The sequence below is a fragment of the Chamaea fasciata genome, unplaced genomic scaffold (assembly GCF_029207755.1).
Source record: "Chamaea fasciata isolate MVZ Bird 193981 ecotype frontalis unplaced genomic scaffold, bChaFas1.0.hap1 SCAF_15, whole genome shotgun sequence".
Classification (NCBI taxonomy): Eukaryota; Metazoa; Chordata; class Aves; order Passeriformes; family Sylviidae; genus Chamaea; species Chamaea fasciata.
In genome coordinates, this window is record NW_027094100.1 from 15,065,367 (window position 1) to 15,091,108 (window position 25,742).

Genomic DNA, 25,742 nt, shown 5'->3' on the forward strand with positions numbered 1-25,742 from the left:
GGGAACCGGAGCGGAGCCCGGAGGCAGCGGCGGCGGCGGCGCGGCGGAGTGATCCGCTGCGGGCGGCGCGGAGGCAGCGCATAAAGCGGCGGCGGCGGAGGGAACGGAGGAGCTGCGGCAACGCTGAGCCCGCGGCCGCCACCGCCCGACACCGGCCAGGCCCCGGCCCCGCCGCCCCGGGGGGCCCCGGTCCCCTCCCGCCCCTCCGCTCGCTTCGTCCCTCCCCGTCCCCTCCCCGCGCAGCCGCCACCTCCGCGCTCCTCCTCCTCCCCCCCTCCCCTCGCAAATAGTCCCGCGGGCCGCCCCCTCCCTCCGCCCGCGCCCCTCCTGCCGCCGCCTCGCGCACACAATGGCGCTGAAGAGAATCCACAAGGTAAGGGCCGAACCGGCCCGGCCCCGCACGGCCCCGCTGCCCCCGGCCCCCTCGCCTTATATAACCCGGCCCGGCCCCGGGCCTGCAGTGGGGGGGGGGGGGGCGGGCAGGCCGGGCCGGGCCCGCCCGGGTTCCCCCCGCGGGGCTCGGGCCGGGCGGCAGCGCAGGGGCCGCTCCCGGGGGCCGCGGCCGCTTTGTTCGAGGGGGGCCGGGCCGGGCCTGCCCGCGGGGCTGCTCCGCGGCCGGGCCCCTCCGGAGCAACGTGGCCCCCGGGGCCGGGCCCGGGCCGCGAGGGGGCGCCGGCGGCGGGGCCGGGCCGGGGGTGGCGGCGGCCCCGGCAGCTGCTGCGGCCCCGCGGGGCTCGGCCCGGCCGGGGGAAGGCGCCCCGGGGAGCGCGGCGTGGCCCGCGCTGGAAGTTCCGGCGTGGCTCGTCTCGGAGCCCCGTGTCCAGGGGCTCCTCTACCTCCTCCGGCAGCGACGGGGATCGCGGTGTCGGGCAGCAGAGCGCTGAGCGCAGTAAACCTGTCACACAGTAGTGTGGTTTGCTCTTTTAATGGAGCCAGCGCTGTTGTACAACCTGAGTCATCCCGCAGGCTTGTAGGGAAAGCTACGAGCTTGCCTCCTCCTGGAGCGGGAGCTGCGCCGTGCTCCATGTCCTGGCCTTTTGGAAAAACACTGCTGCCCAGTCCCCTGCCGTCTTCGGACAGTGTTTGCTTGATCATTAGTGTCTTTTACCGGGGAGAAACCCTCGACGGTAATTGCAGTCCACTTGTTTTACCTTGGTGACTCAGGCAGGGAATTTGTTTCCTTTTCCCCATAAAATGTGTAGCTGTCAGTTGGGAATCTGTACAAGGTTTAGGTGTAGGAAACAGCCCTCCCAAGTGTTTCTCCTCTTGATCACTATGTAAATTATTTTTTATCTAGAACCAGCTGTAAACCCGCTACCTCATAGCTCATTCTGTAGCCCTGTTCGGTTTCGTGTGTAGTGTTGGGTCTGTGTTAACATCTCTGCTTTGGTTGTAGGTTACCTTGGAGGCTTTGTGAAGCTTCATGTGTCCTACTGATCAGGTTAAAGCTCAGGTGGAGAAGAAAATGGAAGAGAACTTGAAGCCTTACTTATGCTTGTGGAATGGGTAGCCCTGGGAAGGGAGGTATTTGGAGTATGATTTTAGACTGTTGGATTTTCCAGCTGTGGATCTGATAGCGAGTTACATAAGGAAGTTGTGTTCCAGCTGAGTCTCTTCAGAAGAACACTTCTCTGCAGTGTTCTGTCTCTGACTTTAGTGGTCCTCAGGGCATTGTGAGGACTCTTCCACAGTGTTTGTGGGCTCACAGATGCTTTGGAAGAGCTCTTACTCCTCGGCAGTGGGTCCCTAGGCCTGGGAAACACAGCAGTGGGTGCTGAAGAGGATAAATGTGACTCTGGGGGGCTGGGCACACACAGGAAGTGCAGGGCTGTGGTGGGGAGGGTGAATCTTGTGTCAGGTAACTCAGGAAAGCTGCTGGGCTGTAGTTCAGTTCATGCTGAGTGTCGAGAGTCAACACTCTGAGGGCACTCGTGTTTCCAGGCTGGGTCGTGGCAGGAGAAAAGCTGGATGTGTGGAGTCTTTGTTAATGTTGGGTGCTTGTGGACTGACTCTTGATGCTGCTTTTCAAGAATAAAGAATCCCGAGAGATAATGGGGACTGTTGTAGGGGTGTGAGAGGCTTCAAAGCCTTGGGAAATCACCAAAGCAGTTTCGTGTGAGCTCTGCAAGGGGAGTTTCAGTGGAGTGAGTGTGGTGGCTGTGGAGCTGGAGGCAGCATTTCCACCAAGCAGCGTATGAGGAGGGAAATAAATCTGCCTGTTGTAGCAGCCCAGATGCTTTGGAAGTTGGATGGGTGTGAAGCTAGAGGCTGGAAGGAGCACTGTGAGTGAGTTGCTGTGGGTGTCTCAGTGTAACTGCCTCAGTAATCACTCTGGCTGTTTACACTCTGGCTATTTTAAACCCCGTGGAGAGCTCCTATCATCATCTCAGGGCTGTTCTGCTCTCTGGCAGTGTGTCGTGGCCCTCCCTGTCAGGATAACGAGGGGACAGCCAGTTTCTGACCTTTGCTGCTGCAGAATGTGGATTGAGTAGGAATAATCCCAGTGGACTGGAGCACAGAGACATGATGGGAGAGGAAACTGCTGCTTTGGCTTTTTTTTGAGGGTGTTATCAGTCATGGTATATCAGTGTGCAGGGCTCAGTCTGGCCACTGGCTCTTGCTCTTGGCAGTTGGGGCTTTCACTGAATCACAAAGGCTTTCTCTGAGGTTTTTGTCAGAATTTTTGTGTCCTCGGGTAACACAGGGCTGAGAACGTGGAAAGGAGAAAATCCCAGGGGTGAAGGTTTGATACAGTGTTACCTGAAATGGCCTCTGGGATGTTGAACTGGGCTGGGCGGGGAGAGAGGCAGAACAAGCAGGAGCCGAGTTGTTGTGAGGCAGACAGGAACCTGGAGAGTCCCTCCCAGTGTGTCACTGTGGGATTGTGCAGGGCTCGGGCTGGGGTAACATGTGTGCACACAGCAGCTGCTGTTCTCTAAGCAGATGCTCCAGAAGAGCTTAGGCTGGGCCAGACCTGCTCTCAGATTGCTGCCTGTGTTACTCACCACGGTATTTCGGGCAGTGCGGCTCCAAATCCTTGTTTAGGTGCTTTTATTGGATCATGGGTCTGAAACTTGCAGTCTTTTCTTGTGAGAAGTGCTTGGGGTGTGAGCAATACTGCCAGCCAGAGTCCTTGGGGGTAACACTGAGGTACAGTAATTGAATTGGTGTTCTTATATATATGTAAAAAATGATCTGTTTTATTCTAGATGTGTTTTATAAGAAAAGAAAAGCAGCCTGAAGCAATCCAAGGGCAGGATGGGAGGGATGTACAGGAGGGCCTTCCATTTTAAGGTTTAAGCCAAAATCCTTTGGATTCAGCCACATCCCCATCTGCGTGGCTTATCTTTAGGGACTGCAATACCTATAACTGGATAACTGGGGCACCGTTAGGAGTTCTCTGAATGGGAAGGCAAGGGAAAGGTTAGCTCATTGTCTTTCACGGGCTCCCCTGTGTGATTGGTGGCTGAGGGGGAAGGGAAAGCAGCAGCTGTGCTTGAGCCCTGCTCAAGTAAAACACTTTCTGTGGCTGAGGAATTGGGGATTACTACTGCTTCTAATGCATAGGCCTAAACCCGGGGAGCTGAACTGAATCCCACAGTGCTATTCCTGTGGAGCTGTGGACAGGGTGGTGGCACTGCTGTGGTCCTGCAGTCCAGAGCTGCTCAGGCATCACTTGTGCCCAAAGGAGCAGTGCCTGTGGGTGGATGTGTGGAGGACAAGGGTGCAGAGCAGCGTTGGTGATCACAGTTGTCGTTGTGCTACCTGTGCTGAGCAGGGCTGGTGTCATTTCTGTGCAGCACCAGTGGGAGCACCGGGTCCTCCCGCCGGGCCCTGGCTGTGCACAGAGCTCCCAGCACCGCCCGTGTGTGCCCAGAGCCCCTGTACACAGAGTGCTGCTGCAGCTCCTCGCAGCTCCACACGTGTTCTCACTCACATTCTGCACCAGCAGGAAGTTATACAGTGCTTTGGTCTGCTTCCTGTGCGGGCTTTGGAAAAAAAAAAACCATAAAAAGGAGAGGTGACAGTTACATCAGAGCTTGTTTATAACGTGTGCTTTGGTTGTTGCTGTGTGACTTCTCATGCTGCTCACTTGCCTCCTGACTCTTGCAGATTTGCGAGGAGTCAGAGCTGGGGGAGCTGAGTGACTTCAAGCATTGCAAAAGCAGGTTTTGTCGAAAGGAAAGGATTAAAATGCTTCTGTTAATTGTGGTGACAGCATTAGAGTGGCAGGTAATCTGGAAGGCAGTCCTGTGGGTGGGACAGCACCTATGGACACTGTAGGGAATTGCTGGTCTCACCTTGGTGCACATGTGACACTGCCTCCTGCCCAGTGCTGCTGGCAGATGGAGAGCAGAGCTGAGGGAAATGCCCTGGATACAGGCCCTGGCAGCTGGCAGGGAGATGCTGCTGGCCCAGGGAACGTTCCCAGGCTCTTCCCACCCTCCTGCCCTGTTGGCCCTGTTCAGGGAGCTTGCAGCTCCTCTGTGGTGTGGTCCTGAGGTGAGGCAGGGTGTGATCAGTTCGACTTTGGCCCTCATTCCCCATTGCTTGGCTTAACTCTGTTGGGAGCTGGGAACAATTCATGGCTAAAGTGGCTACGAGTTCCTTTTTGGTTACATAAGTGAGGATTTTGTAACATCTCCCTACACTGCCTGTTGCTGAAGGCTTCAGGGGCTTTAGGCAAGTAAATTTGCTAAAGGCAGATGAAATTATTTCACTTACAGCAGCAACCTGGGGCAGAAATTAGATTTATAATCAAGCTCATGTGGTCTCTTAGTAAAGTACGGTGTGAAAGCAGCTCAGACTGGAGCAGAGTGGAAAACCCATGGAGTTCAGGCTAAGAGGACTTGGGATAATCCAGAGGAATACACAGAGTGTGTTGGAGTGGATTTGAGGAGCTCTGCTGTGTACCAAGGCTTAGTAAAATTGCTGGAGCTGACTGTTAAAACGTGCTGGCTTTTTACTTGCCTGATTGACTTCTTGATGTTGCCAGATATGTTGGTTATTCTTACTGAAGGCTGTATTAGCATTAAGTTAATCCTTAAAACTAGTCTTATCTTTTGGCCAGAGCAGGTTTTAGCAGGAGTGTGTTAGACTGGGGAGGGATTTGTTGTCTGGAGGAGTGAATTGGAACTTCGCTAACAAATGTCTTTGGAGCTGATAATTATAACTTGTAACATGTGCAGGGTTAAACTTAATAGACTTAAACCATTTGTGTTTGTTAGTTTTTTTTTTTGAGCTCCTTGTGCAGTTTATGGGTGCCTGCATTGAGGTATGTTCTAAAGGCAATGTCCCAGCTCCTGGGAAGTAGAACAGGATGAGGGTGGTGTGGGGCTGGTGGCACTGGTTCACCTGTCAGCCTCCAGGCCTTGCTGGCAGCTGATGCCTTTCGTGACTTGGGAAGCACAGGTGGGGAATCTGTGCTATAAGCACATTCCATCTTCATTTAAATGCTTTCCTGGAACCTCTGAGTGGGGTTTGGTTTGTTGAGAATTTAAGAGCACAATTAAATTGGGGTTTGCAGCCTAAATGTCAATTTCTTGTGAGATTTTTGTAGCTTTTAGGATATCTCCTTTGTGGATTTAATGGTAGCAGTTTTGTTCTGCTTGGCCTTTAGGCAGGACACCTAGAACCTTGCTTTGTGGCGTGCTTCCACTTCCTCATTTTTGGTAAGGGACTCATTAAGAATTGTGAGATGGGTCAGGTTAATGGTAGGATCCACAGCAGAGGGCCCAGCCCCAGGGGTATTCTGCTTTGGGGACGTGGCAGGAACTTCAAATCCTGTAAGATGCCTTCAGCTGGCAAGCCAGCTCAGGGTGAGGCAGCCCTGGAGCTGAGTAACTTAAACTGGAGCTTCATCTAAAGGCTGCTTGTGAATTCCTGAAGCAAAACCTGCGTGTGCTTAAGGATCAAAAACTGTCTGGAGTGGAAACTGCTATGGCTTTCTTCAGGTTTTGGCTTAATGTCAGTGTGGTCAAGGTCAGTCTTGATCATGGACCAGCAAGACTTCCTGGATCCTCCACAGGGAAAACCAGTGGGCCTTGCAACTTGGGATCCAGCACATTCAGGTTTGTGGATGATACCAAACTGTAACGGAGTCCTCCATGTGTTATGAGTTCCAGTTTTATGGGAACTCCAGAGTCATTTGTTCTGAGCTACAGAAACCAGATGGTTCTCAGAGTCCCTCAGCAGCAGCTGGAATCCAAAACCTCACTGGGTCTGGTGTCAGGCTTGTGATACCTCAGGAACTGCACAGGAGCTGCAAAAGGCAGAGCAACCTCTGGGACGTGTGCCTGGCTCTGTGCAGAGCTGCGGGTGCTCCTCTCTGCATACCTGGGTGGATGCAGCCCTGTGTGCTCCTTTCCTGTTCCTAAACTTGGCCCTGCAGGTGTAGTGGGAGTCTTAGAGCAGCTGGAAGGGATGGCATGGCGTGTTAAAGGGCTTATCTGTGCCCTGCCAGGAAATCCAGGGCTGTGTTTGCCTCCTGTAGGCAGAAGCAGTTCTGCCTGCACTCCAGAGGAGTCTTGCAGGGTGGAGGGTAGGAGCTGAACTTGTTCTCCAGGCTGTTCTACAAAATTTGGGGAATTTTGTGCTGCAGGGGCTTGAGTTGAGAGTTGGTGCAATACTTGTTTAAGCACAAGGAACTTACACACTGGTTTTTACATGGACCTTTTAATCTGTGATGTTTCACTCTCTGAATTTATGGAGCAGAACCTGAAATGCCACCTTGTCACTGAGACAAGTGGTACAAGTGGTTGTTGTAAGTCATCACTTTATACTGAGATAATACTCAGGGCTTCAGAAAATTCAGAAATCTCCGTGGAAATGAAGATGTAAAGAACGAAATAGTATTTTGATGAGAAGCTGCTACTACCTGAACTTCACTGCTGCCTCTGTCTGTTGAGGACTTACCATGTGGTGCCTCTGTTACATGCAGTTTGGTGAAGCGGTTGGTGCATTTGGGCAGCAGGATGTAGGGGGAGTGTCAGGGCAGCTCTGGAGCTGTGTATTCTGCTGGTGGGTAGAATGTGTGCCCAAGCTCGTGTTTGTACCTATTTCCCGTTTATAGCGAGGAAGGTGCATGTTGTGTGTTCATAAATATCATCCATGGTAGGCTGTGGTCATGCATGGGAAACATGGATTCCTACAGCTGTACCTTCTGAGTGTTGTGGATGTACAGTACTGATGTATAAAATGGGATGAGAAGTGGTCAGGAGTATTTTTTTAGTTGTGTGTTTGGGGTTTTGAATACAATAGCACTAAATAGTTTCTTCCAGAACATCAGAGTCCAATACTGTTTGGAAGTGGATTGTACTCCATACACCTTTAGAAAGAGTAAATACATTGCTGTTCTAAAGTTTCCATGCCTGTTGTGTGTAGACTCACTTCATCCTTTCTGACCCTGAGGAAGGTGTGTGTAGCTTTCTGCACGTTGCTGGGCTGCCCTGGTGGTTCAGGGTGTTGAACAAAGGGCTTTGTGCCTTCGGAGGACAGTTGGAGATGCTCTCCCCACCTCCAGGAGGGAGAGGGCTCTTCAGCAGGTGCTGCATGCTCACTGTCTGTTCCTGTTCATATCCATGCTCGACACCAAGTGGAAAAAGCCCAGCAGGAGCACTAGAAAAGGTTCCCTAGTCTCCTGTCAAGTCAAGGAGGCTTCCAGCAGGGCTCTCTGGAAGCTGCTGAGGGCAAAACCCAAACTTGTGTGTGTGTCAGGGCCTGTCAGGTTTTCTGGGGCACTGCATCCAGAGGGGGAAATCCAGAGATTCACGTGTTTGATGTGAGGCAGCATTTGTGACTTGTGGGCTGGGTTAGTGGGGGCCTCCCAGTTCCTGGGAAGTAGAAGCTGGAACTCCCAGAGATCATCTGTTCAAGAGCTTAATCACTGCCTGTAAATAACAAAAGGCCATTAAATGGCAAATTTCTTCCATTCCTGCCATCAGCTTGTCTTAATCATTGTACTTCAGTGTTTTGTCTGCCAAAAGCCTGGTGTGGAGATTCCAGTTTGGACTGTTCTGGGAGGTGAAAAGCTGAACACACAGTGGAGCAGGGACAGCATGAGAGTGTTTCCTGAGCACTAGATAATAGTTGTAATCCTTATCTGGTGTGTGTTCAGCTTTCTAGACTGTGTTCACACAGGAAAATGGTAATATGTTCGGGCTCATCATGCAAAGCAGGTCAGTGACTGAGCCAGAAGTGGAGCAGATAAAGTTTGACTTGAAAGTTTTGCTCTACTTGCACTTCCCACCAAAGATTCACTTCGGAGCAAATGGCTGATGTGAATTACTGGTGACAGTAACTCGCTGAACTGTGCTGAAATTTTGCTTCAAGTTGAAGCAAAATAGTATAGTTCAGGTGTACTGTGAGTCACTCAGCCTGTTCAGACTCAGAATAGGATTTCTTCAGAGGAAGACTTGACTGACACAGCCACTGGAAGGTGGGGGGGTTTCACTGAGGTCTGTAGGTATGGAAAGCCTTGTGTTTTATTCCAGTCACTGATGTGTACGTGTGGAGGTGAACCAGCCTCAGCTTCTGGGAGCTGTGTGTGCTGCAGGCTGCCTGTGGGGGTGAGAAACTGGATCACTGCAGCTGGAGCAGCACTGGAACTGTTACAGTTGAGGGAGTAAAATAAGGCTGATACTGAGAGTTGTTGGATTGAGGCCGTCTTATCTCTCTGTGACCCAGGGCTGGTAGAAGGTACAATACCTTGGTAGGGCTTGGGAGCAGTGCAGGCAGACCTGACAACCCCTGTGACATGAGGATTGCTGTGACTCAGGGCTCTGGAGCCTGGACAGGTCACTGAGGCCTGTGCCAGATGTGTCTCCTGGGTTTAAGGTGCAATTTGACTTTCCAGAGTCCTGGTTATTAGTTCTGTGGTGCTGCCAGAGTGCCCCTAGCAGCCTTTGAGCAATGACATGGTTGTTTTGGAAATGAAGTGAAACAAACTCATCCTGTTTTTTAGGAGTTGAACGACCTGGCACGTGATCCTCCAGCTCAGTGTTCAGCAGGGCCTGTCGGGGATGACAGTAAGTATCTGCTCTCAGCAAGCACCTGCCCTCTCCCACGTTTTTCCTTCTGAAATGGCATGTCCAGCTTCTCAGCAAGGAGAATCCTTCAATTTCTTTTAGAGTGCTAGATAATACTCCCCCTCCTGATCTTACATTTGCTGCTCTTCTGTATCTCTTACACCTTCCTTGTGTGTTAGTGGTGTTATTCCCACTCTGTTGATGGGGCAACTCGATGCACATCTTGAATTACACCTTTTAAATGAACTGTTCTGGAATTCTCATGGGGGATGGTGTTAGAAAACCTCAGCAGTTCTGTGGTCAAACCAGCCAGCAGCTGCCCACAGCCTTCTGAACTCAGATCCCTAAACTATACCTGGTGTCTGAAAACTGTGCTCAAACCAGCATGCCCTGCCAGGTGCTGTGTGAGGGACAGCCTCACACAACCTTCTTGGCCTTCCTGTGCAAGTCTGTTCCCCTGGGCTGTGACTGGGAGTTGTTGCTGTGCTCACACTCTTTCCTGTAGCAGTTCTGACATGCAGAAAAGGCTCCTTGAGAATCCTTGGAAGCTGTGACTGCAATGCCCCCTAAACAGCATGCACTGAATTTGCCGTGCAGTGTGGTCTGACAAGTGCTGTCAGCTCCTGAGAGAGGGGAGAGTGAAGCAGGGAAACCCTCCTTTTCTGTGCTGAGAGCTCTCAGCTCAGGTATCCTTTCTAAAACAAAAAAAGGCTGCCAAGATCTTTCTGAATCATTTCTGAGTTATTCAGCAGTGCTGAAGTGTGTAGAAAGTTGCACATTCCTGTAGAAATACAGGGCTACATTAAAAAAAAAAAAAAAAAAACCAAAAAACCACTTGAAACCTGAGGGTGAAAATACTGAAATTAGTGGAAATGTTTTTTTTCAGCAGCTCTTTCAAATGAGTGGAAGCCCAGCTTGGTTTTGAGGGTGTTTAGTGGTAGTTATTTCACAACCTATTTTTGCTTTCCAAATAGTATTTCCAAGAGGTTTGTAGTTTCATAGACAAGAAATGACTAAGATGGAGAGCCAGTCAGAGGCTTTTATTCCCTTAAATTAGCAAGTGTGATTTGTGCCATGATAAACTACCTTGTGTTTTCCAAAGCCTTATCAAAGGTGATGACGATTGTCTGGCAGGGGAGGTGGTAACAGAAGTTGGTGAAGGCTGAGAATGGAAAGTTACTACTGAGTACAGAAAGCTTTTAAGTACTATTCAGTTCCCCTGGTGCCACCTTTCTGAAAGACCTCTAATGAAAGACTTTTGTTCTTGAGAGCCACAATTTGGATGTGTGTAAGTGGATAGCAGTGGCAACAACAGAAAGGTGCCTTCTCCCAGGTCCCTGTGCTCCAGGTTTGCCACAGCTGCCTTGTCAGAGCGACATTTCCCAGAGTTCAGGACATGCTGTGCTTGCAGAGTGCTGTCCTGTGGCTATTCCAGCTGATACAAGCTGTCCCCAGCTGTAAGCTTCTCATCCCTGTAGTTCATGAACCTCAGAAGGTAAAGGGCTCTTTCTGCCTTGTGAACTGTAGGAATGGGATTTTCTCGGCAATGTAGTTCTAGCTTTCTTCCACCCACCTCATGCCTGTGTTTTGAAGATGTGCTGGGGACTGGATGACATTGGTGTGCTTCAGTGGCTTTGCCTTTTCCAAATATGTACCTATGCTTACCTACTGAAAGCCAGCAGCCCCCTGCCATTGTAAATAGCTCTGGATGGCTGATTGCGAAGGAAAGAATCAGTTGGAATAAGCTCTGCATGACAAATCCATCTCTACATTCACCAGACATGTCCTGGATGTTACCAGGATTTAAAGCTTAGGTTAAACAAGCATCCAAGTCTGGGGTGGGGGTTGAGTGGGAGGAAACACAAAACTCCCTTCTAGCTTTCAAAAAGTTAAGGTTGCCTGTGGATATGTTTTTATTTATGGAGTTTTGTTGGGTTTAAGGTAATTGTTGGTTATTTGAGGTTCTTTTTTCAGTGGTGCCTCTGCAGAGCAATCACAGTGAATCTCATCACGATCTGTGAGATTTTTACTGGTTTTGTTGTAATTGGCTACAATCTCCTGTGGGATTTCTGCTGTCCCTTTGCCTCTCCTCCAGGTTTTTCCCTGTCCTGCTTCAGGTGACAGGGAGCTCATGGGAAACTGTCTGAACCCCCTGAAGATGGGTGAATACTATGTCTGAGCTGCTGTCTTGGTTTCCTAGCTCAGCATTGGATGTAGAGTTTCTCAAAGCCCGGCTTCTGAGAGAATATTTAAGTAGTGAAAGCCTCTATTTCTGTTAGAGCTGAGAGCTCTAAGCTCAAGTATCCTTTCTGAAAGGAAAAAATGAGCTGCTAAGATCTTTCTGAATCATTTCTGAGCTACTCAGCAGTGCTGAAGTTACACATTCCTGTAGAAATGTAGGAGTAGGTTAAAACAAACTTATTCCAACCCAACACTCTTCTCTACTGGCCTTCCAGGGCTGCTCCCACTCTGCTTTTTCTTCCTCCTTCCTTGTATGAGATCATTGTGAGTTGTAATGCCTGTGCCATGTGTAATTAAAAACTGCTCGTGCTGGATGAGAACAGGTAGTACCACTCCTGCTTTTGGCACAGGTAGTTCTGACAGCTGTGGACACCAGGTGCCAGTGAGGCACAGACACTTCCAGGTGGCTTCATCTCCTGCCTTGAAGACTTCCCTTGAAACAACTCGAGTCATCTACAATTGCCCAGCCCTGAAGGTGCTGTGTAGGTGACATCCATGCTGAGGGAAGCTTCCACAGTCTTAATTCACAAACAATTTGCTAGGCTGCTGCTCTTTGCACAGGCATTGGAGCCTGTGGAGTTGCAGGAGCACTGAGAACTCCCCAGTGTGCCTCCTACAGACTATCAGCTTTGACAGTTTTCCTTTCCAGCACAGCAACATTTTTCACAAATCCCTTTGTTACCAGGTGAAACTTCTCTTGGGCAGATGCATACAAGTGAGGGTGAACTTCTGTCCATTTAACCTGAAGTGTGTCCTGGCACATCCTGCTCCAAGTATGGGGCAGACTGTTGTTCCTGCATTCTCTTAGGACAGTTCTTTCTGCTGCTTTAATGAAATCTCGAGGCCTCTGTGGAGAGATCAAGCTTAAATATTGTGAGGACACCACTGGTTTAGGTCAACTCTGTGTGGTTTACACAGAGCTTGGGCGTCCCCTCCGTGTGTCACAGGTCTGAGTAGTGGAGCAGGTGTGAGTGAGTTCCTGCTGGACCTTTGCTGTAGCTGGCTGGAAGAGGGCAGTCATGGCTGCTGATTCAGCTGATTCATTAGAAATTACTAAGTTTAAACTGACAATTTTGAGTCTGAAAAGTTGCACAGAACCCTGGATTTTGATTGTAATGGGATTTTTTGCAGGGCACATGTGTGGTACAGCAGCCCTGGAGTGAGGCTGCAGAGTATCGAGTACTTTGCTCTGTCTCTCTTTAATTCCTTGGCTTGCTTCCCTGCGGCCTTTCAGAGGGCTTTGTTTTTAAAATAGACTTTTCTTTTCTGTGCTGCTTTGTCTGGAAGAAAGTAGATCATTACTTGAGCTTCTCCAAACTGAAGTAAATCTCTCTCTTTTTCAGTGTTCCACTGGCAAGCTACAATAATGGGACCAGTAAGTATGAGAGAATTGGTGTTCATGGCTTTTTATGACTGGTGGTCTTGTAGTAACTCCTCAAGCTGCAATGATTCTTTTTCATTAACAGAACGACAGTCCCTATCAAGGTGGAGTATTTTTCTTGACAATTCACTTCCCAACAGATTATCCCTTCAAACCACCTAAGGTGAGTGGCTTCTGCCATAAATCTGTTACCATGTGGTGTGATGTGTATTTGTGAGCCTACACTGAAATTTTCCTTCTTCTGCAGGTTGCATTTACAACAAGAATCTATCATCCAAATATTAACAGTAATGGCAGCATTTGTCTTGATATTCTACGATCACAGTGGTCCCCAGCACTAACTATTTCAAAAGGTACCTCCAATGCTTATTTCATTTTACTCTGCTAAAATGAAGTACTGATTTGGGATGTAAAACCTGCTGCATTCCTGCTGGAATCCACCATTTCTGTGGTCACTGCTTCTGTCCTGTGACTCTCCATGGAGCTTGCAGCTGATTCCCTGTGGCTACAGGGAGATTCCTCAGCTTTGCCAGTGAATCAGATAAGTCTTAATGCACTGAGTGCATACTCCTGCCACCTCACCTCAGAACACTTTAACTAAAACTAGATATTAATATATATAAAATAAAGCCTAGTGTGTGACAATGGAAGACTTTAATGTTCAAGATATGCCCACAGTGAAATACATAAGGGAACAGCTGTGAGTTTTAAAAAACAGTGAAGTTGCTAATTCTTTGTCATATTAAAAAGCATTTCCCTTTCAAGGGAGCATCAGAACTCCAAGTTGGTAATCTTTTAGCAGAACTTCCAATGGTGTGGCCTACTGAAACATGGTTTAAAATTTGCCTAGCTTGAACAATCTAAAATAATGAACTAATAGCATCTTAGACCCTGTGAACTGTGCTAGCTTCTGGGGCACTGGAATGTAGCCTTTGCCTGTGAAGCGGAATTCATATTTAATATAAATAGGAGGCTTTAAACATCTTGAAAGAAGACGTAGACTGGATTTTTTTTTGGCTATTGAAACTGTAGATTTACAAACTGTGGATCAAGTTTGTAAGTCTACCCATGGCTATTTAGGAAAATTTGGAGTCTATCCTGTGCATGATCATGTCTTGACCCTTCTGTTCTGTAGCTCCACACTGTCCTTGTAATCAAATGCTGCAGTTGTCACATTGATTACATTGTCCTTCACAGTGCCCCTGCTCTGAGGCTCTCCTGTTGCCTGTCCTTCTCCACCTACATATGATGTTCCCAGGCCCCTTCTGGTTCAGCCAGGTGATCCTGGTACATCCCTTGGACATCATCACTGTGTGCCTTTCCCTGTACACACAGAAGTTCCCACCTTCTCCGTCCAGCTACAGGCATTTGCAGAAGCAGATGGAAAGGCAAAACAGTATCTCCTTGTCTCTTGTCAGAAGTGAATCTGCTTGGGCACAAGGCTCAAAGTCTCGAAAGCACTGAAAAAATGGTGTCAATGAGGAAAAAATGATTGTCAGGCTGCTGGAGTTTCCTTATAAGTGCTCTCAGTCAGTCCTGGCTGCTTTTAGAAGCACCAAATTAGCCCCAAGCACTGATGTCTGTTCTGGATTGATTTGAGTGCTGCTTAACAGGAGAAAATGCTGTAATGTTTTAGGGAGTCTGAAGTGACCATATGGGTGGTGGGGTGACAGACAGCACGAGTGAAGATATACTGGATGATAGACTGGAATTAGGACAATTGGGAGAAGATGGGGCAAGAATTTAAGAGGCTGGTCCAGGGTGACAGTGAACTGCCTGTTAGTGGCTGTCGGCTTTAATCACTCAGAATGCCCAAATACATTTGCAATATGCTTTAATATCTGTCTCCCTCTGTGTTCTGCTTTGGACTCTTTTTTCTTACCTCTCCAAACTATATCCTTGTGACTCAGCCGGAATAAGCCCTGGGATCAGGGTGCCTCTTCTGTGCCACCTGCCCCTCCCAGTGCCCCTCTCTCTCTGGGTTTGGGGAGCTCTGCAGTGCTGATCACTTCTCATTGCTGAACATTCAGCTGAATGCCCACACTCTGCTGCACTCAGCACAACATCCACACAGATCTAACTTGGGAAAAAAACCTTGTCCCAGCTCCCTTGTGCTACATTTACTGAAGCAATTAAAACAAAAAAGCAAATTCCTAGAGGCGACTATAGGAATACTTTCCTCAGAGTCAGAGGGATGCCCTGTCAAAGGTCAGACTTCAACTTCAGAAGCAAAGAGCTGATACTTAGGGGAAGTGTTCCCATCTTGAACAAATGGAAATAAAGTCCACAAAGGCAGCTTGAATCTCTTAGGGTTGAAATTGTTGAAATCTTACGTTCAGTCAGATTAGAAAGACTTCAGGGTTTTTTCAGCTTTCTAGTAACTGATCAGCCTTATCAAGGAATGAATGTGTTGTTAGCAGGAAAAATGGTTGGATTAGGTAATTTAGGGTGAATAATAAAACATTCAGCAATAAGCTCATACCTCTTCCAAAGCAGAAATTTATTATTTGTAGTGTAGATTTCTTAGAGTATTTCCTAAATTGTGCCACCCTTTAAATTGGATGCTACAGGGAGCAAGCTGTTTGAATTTAAAATCTGTAAGCAGATAAGTTTAGAGCACAGCTATGAAAAAATGTACTTCCTACTGATTGAGAAATCTGGGAAGAGTAGAAACAGTCCTTGTAGAAAAGAGCTTATGATGCACAGCTTCCTCCTGAGGCAGATGGGAGGCAGCACTGTCAGCAGCTCATTGTTATGCTCGCAGTTGATGTGTGGTACATGAAGATGTTTTTCACCTTAACCTGCAAGGAGAGAGGAGAAGGGGTCTGCAGTGACTTCCTTTGGGTTAAAAGTGCCACATTTTGATGGAGAGACTGAAAAATCGTATCAGTGCTACTTAATCATTCCACTTCCGTGCTGAAGGTAGGGGTCTTGGCTCCTCACACTCTGGAGCCAGTCCTCTGTAAGCAATTTAATAAAGTGATTGTGGCCATGAGAGAGGTGATTGGCATTTTGGGGTTTTGTTTTGTCCCTCCTACAATTGTTAAAACAGTTAAATCTTGGGAGAACAGCAGTGGCTGTCTCAGTACAACAGCAGACTTGCTTATATTAGTAATTTTGAACTCAGTGTTCCTTCAAGAATACATACTGGAGTATAAATAATCTCAAAATACAGTCTTAACCACACTGTGGTGGGTAATTTGAACTCCAAGGCTTAAGCAGAATGTGTAGGCTTAAATGGAAAACATTATCTCCAAGTCTGCATAAATAAGAATCCCTGTTGCCTGAAACAGGAGAATGAAGTGTTTTAACATTATTACAGCTATTCTCAGCCATTTTGGGGAGGAAAACACTCTTTTGAATTTGGCAAGTGGCTGTGCAAGAGTTAATCCTGAATTGAGCACTTCTGACTTAAAGGTGGGACTAATCTACTGTCTTGTTCCACTTCTCCCCATGTTTTGTAACAAATAAATCATGGAGCCTGTGTGAATGTGCTGGAGGGCCCTGCCTGGGAGGGGCAGTGAGTAAGCTCAGCCTCATCTGTCCAAGATTTCAACTGTCCAGACTTCCAGGCCTGGTGCAGTGAGGATTTTCTGTGATGTTGCTCTTCATGAATCACTTCACTAAGACTTGCTGGAAGTAATAGTACCAAGAGATTGAGCTGGACATTCACAGTGCTGTTTTCAGAATCGAGAAGTTGGTTTCTGATTACTTGGCTCTTAGTTTGCCCATTGTAACGTTTACCCACATAACTGGGGATGGCTTTGTCACAGAGCATGGGTCAGTCTCTCCAGCTCTGCTGAGTTGGGGTTCTGAGGGAAATGCCCATTTTTATGTTTCAGCTTTGTAATTGAGCCACTTGTGCAGCTCCCCTGGGGTTGCCCTTGCTCCAGAGAAGGCTGTGCTGGGAGGAGTGGTGTCAGCAGGGCTGTGATCCTTTCCCTCTGTTTGGGTGCTGATGAAGCTGTGTCTGGAGCATGTGTCCAGTGTGGATGTACTGGAGAGAGCCCAGGGAAGGGCCAGGAATGCCATGGAGGGACTGGAGCATCTCCTCTTATGAGGACAGCCTGGGAGCTGGGACTGTTGAGCCTGCAGAAGAGGAGGTTCAGGGGGCTCTTATCACTGTCTGTGGAGATGGCAGCCACACTCTGCTCAGTGGTGCCCAGTGACAGGACAAGAGGCGGTGGGCACAAACTGAAGCCCAGGAGGGTCTCTGAACAGCGGGAAACAATTGATATTGTAGTCTTACTGTGGGGGTGCTGAGCACCAGCACAGGTTGCTTTGGAAGGGTGTGGTTCATTGCACCTTAGAGATGCTCCAAAGCCCCTAGGCATTGTCATGGACAACCTGTCTTAGGAGGCTCTGCTTGAGACAAGATGATCTCCAGAGATCCCTTCCAGCCTCAACCAGTCTGTGATGCACTGGGCAACACTTAACTTTTCTTCTTTTGTCACCAGAAATTGTTGAACTGACTTAGCAGGAATGCAAGTTGCTTTGAAGCCAGAAGTTTAAACTGCTCAGATTTAAAGGTACACTTCCTGTAAGGCTGGGGAAGACGGCTGGAGGAGTTGGAAATGGGGTTGTGGTTAAGAAATAAGATTTAATTCGAGCAGGGGCTGAAGTTCCTTTCATTTATTTGGATTCATCTTGCCTGTTCACTGTCAGGAGCCAGGCATTTGTACCTGTTGGTCAGTGGTGTTTCCAGTGTTTAGTGCTGCAAGCTTAACATCTGTCGGTACTGATAAAGCTTTGACAACTGTCAAAGTTTCAAGGGCTTGGGACCTGAAACTCAAAAACAGTGATTGTGTAGGAGAATGTTCCTTACAGGAGTCAGGTTTTCTCCTGGTTTTGAGGACTAGAGACGGAAGTAGCAGTGAACCTTGATGTGGAGGCTGCCAGGCTGATGATGAACAAAGAAGCCCTCGCCGGTGAGAGAAGCAGGACAGCTGGATAAACCCTTCAAAACAGAATTAAGAATTCCTCAGCAGCGTTTCATGTCCAAAGCTCCCATTTCTGCTGGCAGAAGTGTCTCCCAGCATACCAGGCTCAGTTGAACCTGAGCTGACAAATGGTTACTTTCACACTCAGAAACTGGGCTGGACCAGAAGCACAGCACTGTCTGCCAGAGCCCAGGGCCTGCTCCCCAGGAGGTGACAAATGGCTTTCTGTGGAAAGCCCTGGCACAGTGTTTGTCATTCACCCAGGACAGAGCAGGTGGGGTGGGCTGCTGCCATTGCTGTGAACTCATGATGGCCAGGGATTGATGCTTCCCTGGTTTATCCAACTGCTCTGTGTCACTGTGGGAGCTTTTCCATTATCAGATGGTCCTGGCACTCTGGTGTGACTCCAGCCAGGGTGGAGAGCTGAGTGTCACCCTGCTGTCCTGGCACTCTGGCATGCAGGGCAACCATCCCAGCGCCTTCTTGGTACTGTGACACACATTTTGTTGGTGCAGTCTCTGTGCCTGCTTAGAGATGGACCTTTCCTCCTAGATGGATTCTAAATTGGCTCCTCTTTGGAGAGCAGTAACTGCACCAAACAGCAGTTGGATCAGAACACACCAGCTGTTTCTTCTGGATAGCTCATTACCTTGGAAAAATAAGTGCCATTTATCTCTCTTCTGTGAATTCAGCTGGAGTTTCCATGGCTCCTCAGCTGCTTTTCCTTACTCTGAAGTGCCCCATGGATGAATGCTTTACTGGAGCAAGTTTGTTTGGAATTCCAGCTAGACCTAAACAGCAGGATCTGCAGTGGTTGGTACCCTGTGTCAGGGAGTGGCTGGAGTGGTGGGTATTAGACCAGTCAGGCTTTGCAGACAAAGTGAATGATGTGGGGTTTGTGAAGAGTCTCTTCACCTCTGAGTTCCAGGAGCTTCAACACACCTTTAACACATAAATTTGGATATTCCAGTAGCCACATGGGCTTTAAATTGTGTTCTGCACTGATTATTTGGCTAGTGCTGGAAGGACCTGTGGAGAGCTGACATCATGGATTGTCCTGACTACTGGCTGAGCTGCTTCATAGCAGAGGAAACCCAGGAATTTACATGTGGAATTTGCATCTACACCTGCTCAGCCTGGGGTGGGGCACACCCAGGAAGGTGCAGTTGCCCATCGAGGGTGGTGGCCTGACCTTGGTGGTGTGAGAGCAGAGCAGCTGCTGAGGTGGATGGTGCAGTGGGGAACTGGAGCTGGTCTTGTTCACAAGTTGTCAGTGGCATGGATGTCTGCAGAGAGGAGCTGCCTGGAGAAAGATTGCCCGTGGATCTCAGTGTTACATGCTTTGTAAAGGAAAGTCTTGCAGTGGGAACTTGGATCTCAGTTGTGCAGTGTTAACACTGGTGGGCCTTATTTTGCATGTTACTCCAGCAGTCCTTAAGTGTTCAGTGATCATTCTGCCTGATGAGAATGCATTTCTGTCCTTGCTCTGTGGGGAAGCTGAGCCCATTTTCTAGAAGCACTTTGTTAGCAGCCCTTCTGCTTGATGAGTTTGGTTCTCCTGCTCCTTGCTGTTGAGTACTCAGTCTGTGCTAGTCCATGGCAGCAGGAGGCACATGAAGAGTAAATTGTATCTGTTGTCTGCAGAGATAGATGGGGAGTGTAGTTGAAGGGTTGGAGGTCAGTAGGCTGCCTGGTTGGTGAAATAAAACAAAGCAAAACCAATTTTGGAGTGAAAAGGAGCTTTAAACTGGCAGTGGTTTAAGTTGCTTAGTGGCTGGACAGCTCTGACAGCTAAGAGTGATAAGATGAGAAATAATTCTGTACAGAGTTATTTCAGGGGATGAATCCCTTGAGTCAATGGCAAGTAAAATTTATTTTGCTATTACTGAGAAAAATCCAGACTTGAATTCAAAGAGTGCACACTTGTGGTACATCCCTGCCAGTGAGAGACTTGAAGGGATGCTGCCAAGCTGATAATGCTTTGCCTTTGGCCATGCAGGATGTTCAAGTGTAAAGTGTCACTTACCTGCCTTGTGTAATTATTCAGCCTGATTCTGTGGTTCCAGAATTTTGGGGGAATTCTTTTTTTATTGTCTGATAGTAATGCTGTAGTCATTTGACTAGAAAGTATCATGGCTTTGCTGTGGAATTCATTGCAGTAATACTTGACTGCAGAGGGAGGTGGCCTGGTGAGTCTCCTATTCCGTGGTGTTGGTTTAACTCATCATTACTCTGATGCATCAAAGAACTCTGATACACAGCTGACATTTGTAAGGGTTGCTTCCCCTGTACCCTTGCACTGGGAACTTTGAGGTGGTGCCTTTTCCATGGGATTTTTCTGTATGTTGGTCTAAAACATGAGCAGTGTTCTGGTGGAAAGCCTCAAGAGAAACTTGCAGAATTGGCTTTGGACAAATAGCTGGGTTCAGCAGGATATTAAAATTAAACCAGTTTAGTTAAAAATGCTTTTTTTTTTGCTGAGGCTGTACAGATAAAAGGGGAATGATGGGAAGTTACCAGCAAGAGTGAGTGTAATGAGAATAGTTTGGAATAATGAAGACTTAGGAAAATAAATCAAAGCAGCTGAATGTGGCAGTGCAGCTTGAAGCCAAATGATAATGTCCACTTTTATTCAGTGTTTTTGGAGTGCTACTGAAAAGTGAACTGCTGAGTGTTAGGAAAAGGGGTGGGAGGGTGGGCAGACGGCAGTAGACAGACCTTCAGTGTGGTTCTGCTGATGAAGGCTGAGCCACTGTGTTCAAAAAAGTCCTTGGGTTTTTAAAGGACTGTGTCAAGATAAAACTTGAGGGAGTAGTTATAACAGTTGACCAGAAAACTTTTGATTGGATTTCCTGTGTCTTCTGGTGAAGGCAGGGGACAGATTGGACCTGCCTTGCTCATCCTACAGCTGAAGAAACTTCAGTGACCAGAGCAGTGGAGTCTGACGGACACAAAGAAATGAGCTACAGGAAGATTGCTGGAGAAGTGGCTGTTTTGTAACTACACTGACTGGGAGCAGTGGGAGGTGGCAGAGAGGTTCCCAGTGAAAACTACCATGGGCTTTACTTGATTTATAGAAGGGAAAAGAAGTGGTGCTGGATCTGTGCTACAGGTGCTAAATGTGCTGCCTTGCTAAGGGACAGCAGCTGAGCAGCAGTGGCTTCTGCAGACCTCCTTCACACTCTGAGCTGAGAGGGAGCTCAGTAAATGATCCCTGTGTCAGTTGATGGTGGGGAATCGTTAAGCTCTTAACTCTCACAAGTGCTCAGTGGAAAACTGGGAAAAGGGAGAAAAGGTTTGCTCCTTTTTCTAGAACCAGAAATATGTTCACCCAAACCAAGACTGGTTTATTACCAAATTTGTTTTAGAAACTTGGAACTGGGAATTGATAATTCCTTAGTGAAGTGTCTACAGAAACAGGTGGGAAAACTGAACTAAGTGGCTTTGTGGGTTCTTGCTGCTCACAACACTGAGCAACTTGTGCAATTCAGACCTAAGGGAAGCTTGTCCCTCACTCTTGTCCCACTTGAAAAAACCTGAACATCAGACCTGTTTCCATCTTCTCTCTGGAGTGTGGTGAGGCCCTGGCACAGGGTGCCCAGAGAAGCTGTGGCTGCCCCATCCCTGCAAGTGTCCAAGGCCAGGTTGGACAGGGCTTGGAGGAGCCTGGGACAGTGGAAGGTGTCCCTGCCTATGGCAGGGGGTGGAATGAGATGGACTTTAAAGGGCTTTCCAACCCAAGACATTCTGTGATCTCTGTTTTGTGGCTCTGTTTTAACCTATCTTAACTCCTTTGTTGCTTTTATGGGCTGCATGCCGTTTCCTTTCATTTTTCATAGATAGCTCTGCCTCCTGCAAGTGATGGAAATTGGAGCAGATTCATGTTTAGTGTCTTCAAACTCCTCACTCTTGTCATCTGCACCTTGCTTGGAGGCTGCACTGTGACAACTGCTTTGCTGCAATTGGTGAAGGGACATATGGAGTGGCACTGTTTGATCCAAACAGGCTGAGAGAAGGGAATGTTTGGCATTTTGGGGAGTGGGGCAAGATGTCCCTGCCATGCCTGGTGTAGTGTTGTCCCAATACGCTTCGCTTCTATCTTCCTGCCTTCTCTTCCCTTCTCCTCTGCAGAGTGTAGGAATGTCCATGTGCTATTTGTGGCTTTGCAGCAGTGTCCTGGCTCCTTGTATGGATGAGGGTTGTCACTCTGCCCAGCGGGATGTGCCTTCTGGGGTACATACACTGTATTTATAGTGAAACACTCCAGTTCTAGAGGTCTGTGGTCCATAGCAGTGCAAGGAGCTGGCCACTCTTGGGTCACTGTGAATGCTGTTCTACACTAAATCCTTCTCAACTTCCCTTAGACTTGGAAAATAATTAAGCCTCTCAATTCACTGCAAGACCATCTTATTTTTAAACAGATCCTCAGGGCCAGGTTAGATGGGGCTTGGAGCAACCTGTGCTGGTAGAAGGTGCCCCTGCTCATGGCAGGGGTTTGAACAAGATGAGCTTTAAGATCCCTCCCAACCCAAACCATTCTGTGATTCTTAAGTAGCTGTGAGCAGCCCTTGCTTCCTTCATTTCAGCTGGACTTGTCTGCTGTTTCCACTTTTGATTAATGCTTCTCCAAGTCATCCAACAGTGAGGTGGCTGCTTTAGGGAACAGTTGAATTTTGGGTGCAAAAGCAAGAATATTTTCTCAGAGGACTCTCAGGCTCAGGCAGAACACTTCTGCCTGGTGATTTAAGGCTGCTGCTGGATAGACCTGTCCAGGAGGATACTCACTGTGATATTGTGGTTATGAAAAGTTGTGTAGTTCACTGGTAAAAGGAGTTTGTTCAAAGTCACTCAGCTGAATTACATGAGGTTGGTGCTCCTTGGCAAACTTTAATAAATGCTGCTGATGCTACTGGCTGGAGGGGAAGGAAGTGCATGGGCTGACTGCTGCAGGTGTCCTCAGCTGTCCTGGAACTAATTCAGTGTCTCTTTTCTCTCCTTAGTACTTTTGTCCATCTGTTCTCTGTTGTGTGATCCCAATCCAGATGATCCTTTAGTGCCTGAGATTGCACGGATCTACAAAACAGATAGAGAAAAGTGAGTATGGAAGCCAAACCCCATGGAACTGGACAGGGCAGAATCCACACTTACACAGTAAAGGGGAGCTGAGAGGAACTGCTTCTTGGAAAAGAGAGAGAGTGAAAAAAGCCAAATCAAAGCTCTGTGGTCTTCTTAGAGATTTTTTTGGGTGTTTTTTCCGTGGGATCTTCATAGTGCCGCCATGTGAGCTGCTTTAATCCCATATAACCACCAGAGGGAGAGCAAGTTACTCCAACGGGAGAATATTCCGTGGCAGCTCTGGGTCTGGAGTCATACAAAGAAATAACAAAAACTCCCTGTTTTACCTTCAGTTGACAACACAAGGGAAGAACCAGTAGTGTAGAAGTGGGGCAGGAAGACTCTCAAGCAAGTATCGAGAAATTTCAGTGCTAACAAGCACTTTAACAGTTTAGTGTTGTTGTAAACACTTCCTACCTCACTGTTCCCTTCCAGATCTGATCAGGGAAGGGAAAATAGTCCACAAATTTGCTTCCTCTACTGCATACCTTAGGAGCAGTGTTAGAGAAGTTTATGCATCCTGGTTTTGAGAGCTGCAAGACCAGCAGCACATATTTGGAGACACATCAACAGTGATTATCTGCACTTTCAAGTGTGCAGAACTCCTTCCTGTTTTTTCCAAAAATAGGGAAATAAATTTTGGGTTTAAACAGAAGGACTTGCTCCTTGGGTAGTTTCTGAGCACTGATATGAAGGAGAGAGTTATGAATGGATATTCAGATTGTTTCAGCTAAAGAACATTGTCTACAGACTAAATTCCAACACCAAACCAACTTGGTGCACATAACTATAGGAAACTGCAGGCTGTGTCTTACTCTACAAATTCTCTAGAACATGAACAGCTTGCCTTCTGTTGTCAGAGAGAAGCTAATCACACAACTGCTTTGTTTTACACGAGTATCCTGAGCTTCCCCTGGCTGTAAAAGGGTGTTTGAGTGCAAATGCTACAAATTTCTGGGGAATTGAATTATATTGTGATAAAAATATTAAAATTTCATTCAGAATAAAATTCTGAATAAATTCAGAATAAAGATATTCTGATGGATGGATCAGTGTGTCCTGACAGTCATCAAAACAGCCAAATGTGGTAGGAAGAAATAAGGCTGTTGGGGTTTAGCAGATGAGTTCATGGCAGGTACTGGGCTTAACTTTGCATGGAAGCAGGAGATGGGGGAACATGTTAATCTGTTTTCCAGAATGACCAAGTGAAACCCTACAGTAAGAGTTTCCCCGGGGACACAGCAGATGGGGCTGGGGGAGGCACAGATAAAGACTTCCTGAAAATCCTTTCCCCTCAGCCCTGTTCGAGCTCCATTTTGTGCCTCCAATCACAAAGATCTCGTATTCCTGTTGTAAATAGGACCAGGTATTTCTTTTCCATGAAGCACTGTGGGCTTTCTTGTTTCCCCTGTTTGTTTAATGCCTAATTTTGCTCTTAAATTTTACAAATTGATAATAGTACTGTGATTTCATGCCATATGTAGACTAGAGTGCTGGAGCTGAAATACTATGCAGATACCACGTTAAGTAAATCCTCTTTTTATACATACAGGTACAACAGAATAGCTCGGGAATGGACTCAGAAGTACGCGATGTAATTAAAGAAATTATTGGATAACCTCTACAAATAAAGATAGGGGAACTCTGAAAGAGAAAGTCCTTTTGATTTCCATTTGACTGCTTTCTATGAGCCCACGCCTCATCTTCCCCTGTGCACATGTTTACCTGATACAGCAGTGCTGCGTGTTGTACATACTTGGAACAACAAACTAGAAATACTGTATTTCCCCGTACCAACATTGACTCCTAGCAGAGAAGTGTGTGTGTGAAAAGCTGGTTCTTCAGTCATAACTTTGTGAGCCTAAAAGCATTCCTTGCTGAGTTAAATTGGGAAATCAAATGGGAATGGGGAGAGTTCTGGTGCGTTTCAGATTTTCTAGGGACAGTGTTGCTGATCCATGAAGGATTTTAAGTGGAATCCTTTTAAACTCATAACAGTTATGAAAAGCAAGGTGAAGAACTTGAAGCTGTTTCTGTATTCATTTTATTCTGAAGGACCTACACCTTAGGTAAATGTTATGACCAATGAGAAGCTGTACCCACATCCTGTGTTTAAGGTCTAAGTTTAACCGGTCACCATTTAAATGGATTGGAGCTATTAGTGCATCAAGTGATGTTGATTTGTTTCAACTCTCTCCCTCCCTTCATACTTTTTTTGGTTTGTATGTGGTTTCTCAGTTAATACCTAGCTAATAGCTCTTATTTTTTCTTAAGTTTTTTAACTGCTTAGGTCTTTCTGGATGTAAGGGTAAAAAAAAAAAATCCATATGACAGAAAACTTGTGTGTATTTAAAGACCCAACTGCTCCCCTGGAGCTTGTACGTTCAAGAATGAATTAATCTGTGTAATAAACTGATTACTACAGTCATTACATATAACTTTGTGTGAATAGGCTTTTAATTTTCAGAGCAGTTTGTTACAGGCTTAAACTAACAGTGGATTTCTCTAAAAAAAAACCTTTTTGGGCTGAAGTCGTGAAGCAGTTTGGTTTGCATCACACAAGGCACCTGAAGAGGCAAACAGGAGCTTGAGCACTTAGATGAAATCAGGATGTGTAGTGTGCCAGGAACTTGACTGTTAAACCAAATAAGCAGTTTACTAAATGCGAATCAGAGTGACATTTTACAAAGCCTGATGGTATTACTCCCACTTGCATGGGACCTAACACAATGCATATGTACTGTAGGTAAGTGAAACCTTATGTAACTAAAAAAATGGATGTAAAAGGGTAAAAAAAAGAAAAAACCTACCAAACACATCAGCACAAACTTTCATAAAATGTAGCTTTTACATAATTACTTTGCACTAAACATTTGCAAATGTTCATACAGTTTTAAATTGTACTTGTATGTGTCTTTTTTTTTTTTTTTTTTTTTTTTTTTTTTTTTGGAACAAAGTCTTCACTTGAATCTAGTGAAAAAAATGTAGTTTGAAACTTTTCTTTGTATACAAGTGTATTTGCCAGCATCGTTGGTGTGA

The 25,742-nt window shown here is 47.0% G+C and overlaps 1 protein-coding gene across 2 annotated transcripts; it reads left to right on the forward strand.

The window, feature by feature from the left end:
• Positions 1 to 25,141, forward strand: UBE2D2 (ubiquitin conjugating enzyme E2 D2). Of its 2 annotated transcripts, none has more exons than XM_066196806.1 (7): positions 1 to 373; positions 8,963 to 9,026; positions 12,611 to 12,642; positions 12,734 to 12,811; positions 12,896 to 13,001; positions 22,589 to 22,682; positions 24,256 to 25,141. In XM_066196806.1, exons 1-7 carry the CDS (start codon positions 350 to 352, stop codon positions 24,299 to 24,301), a joined length of 444 nt encoding a protein of 147 aa, XP_066052903.1. In that variant the 5' UTR covers positions 1 to 349; the 3' UTR covers positions 24,302 to 25,141. The 2 variants fall into 2 exon arrangements, with proteins under 2 accessions (XP_066052903.1, XP_066052904.1); XM_066196807.1 differs by lacking the exon at positions 1 to 373 and adding an exon at positions 1,106 to 1,127.
• The last annotated feature ends 601 nt before the right edge of the window (positions 25,142 to 25,742 follow it).

Bases quoted from the DNA above. Each gene is read 5' to 3' on its own strand.
- UBE2D2 (XM_066196806.1), top strand. From the start codon at position 350: ATGGCGCTGAAGAGAATCCACAAG. The intron at 9,027-12,610 runs GTAAGTATCTGC...TCTCTTTTTCAG, and splicing joins AGGGCCTGTCGGGGATGACA to TGTTCCACTGGCAAGCTACA. The intron at 12,643-12,733 runs GTAAGTATGAGA...TTTCATTAACAG, and splicing joins AAGCTACAATAATGGGACCA to AACGACAGTCCCTATCAAGG.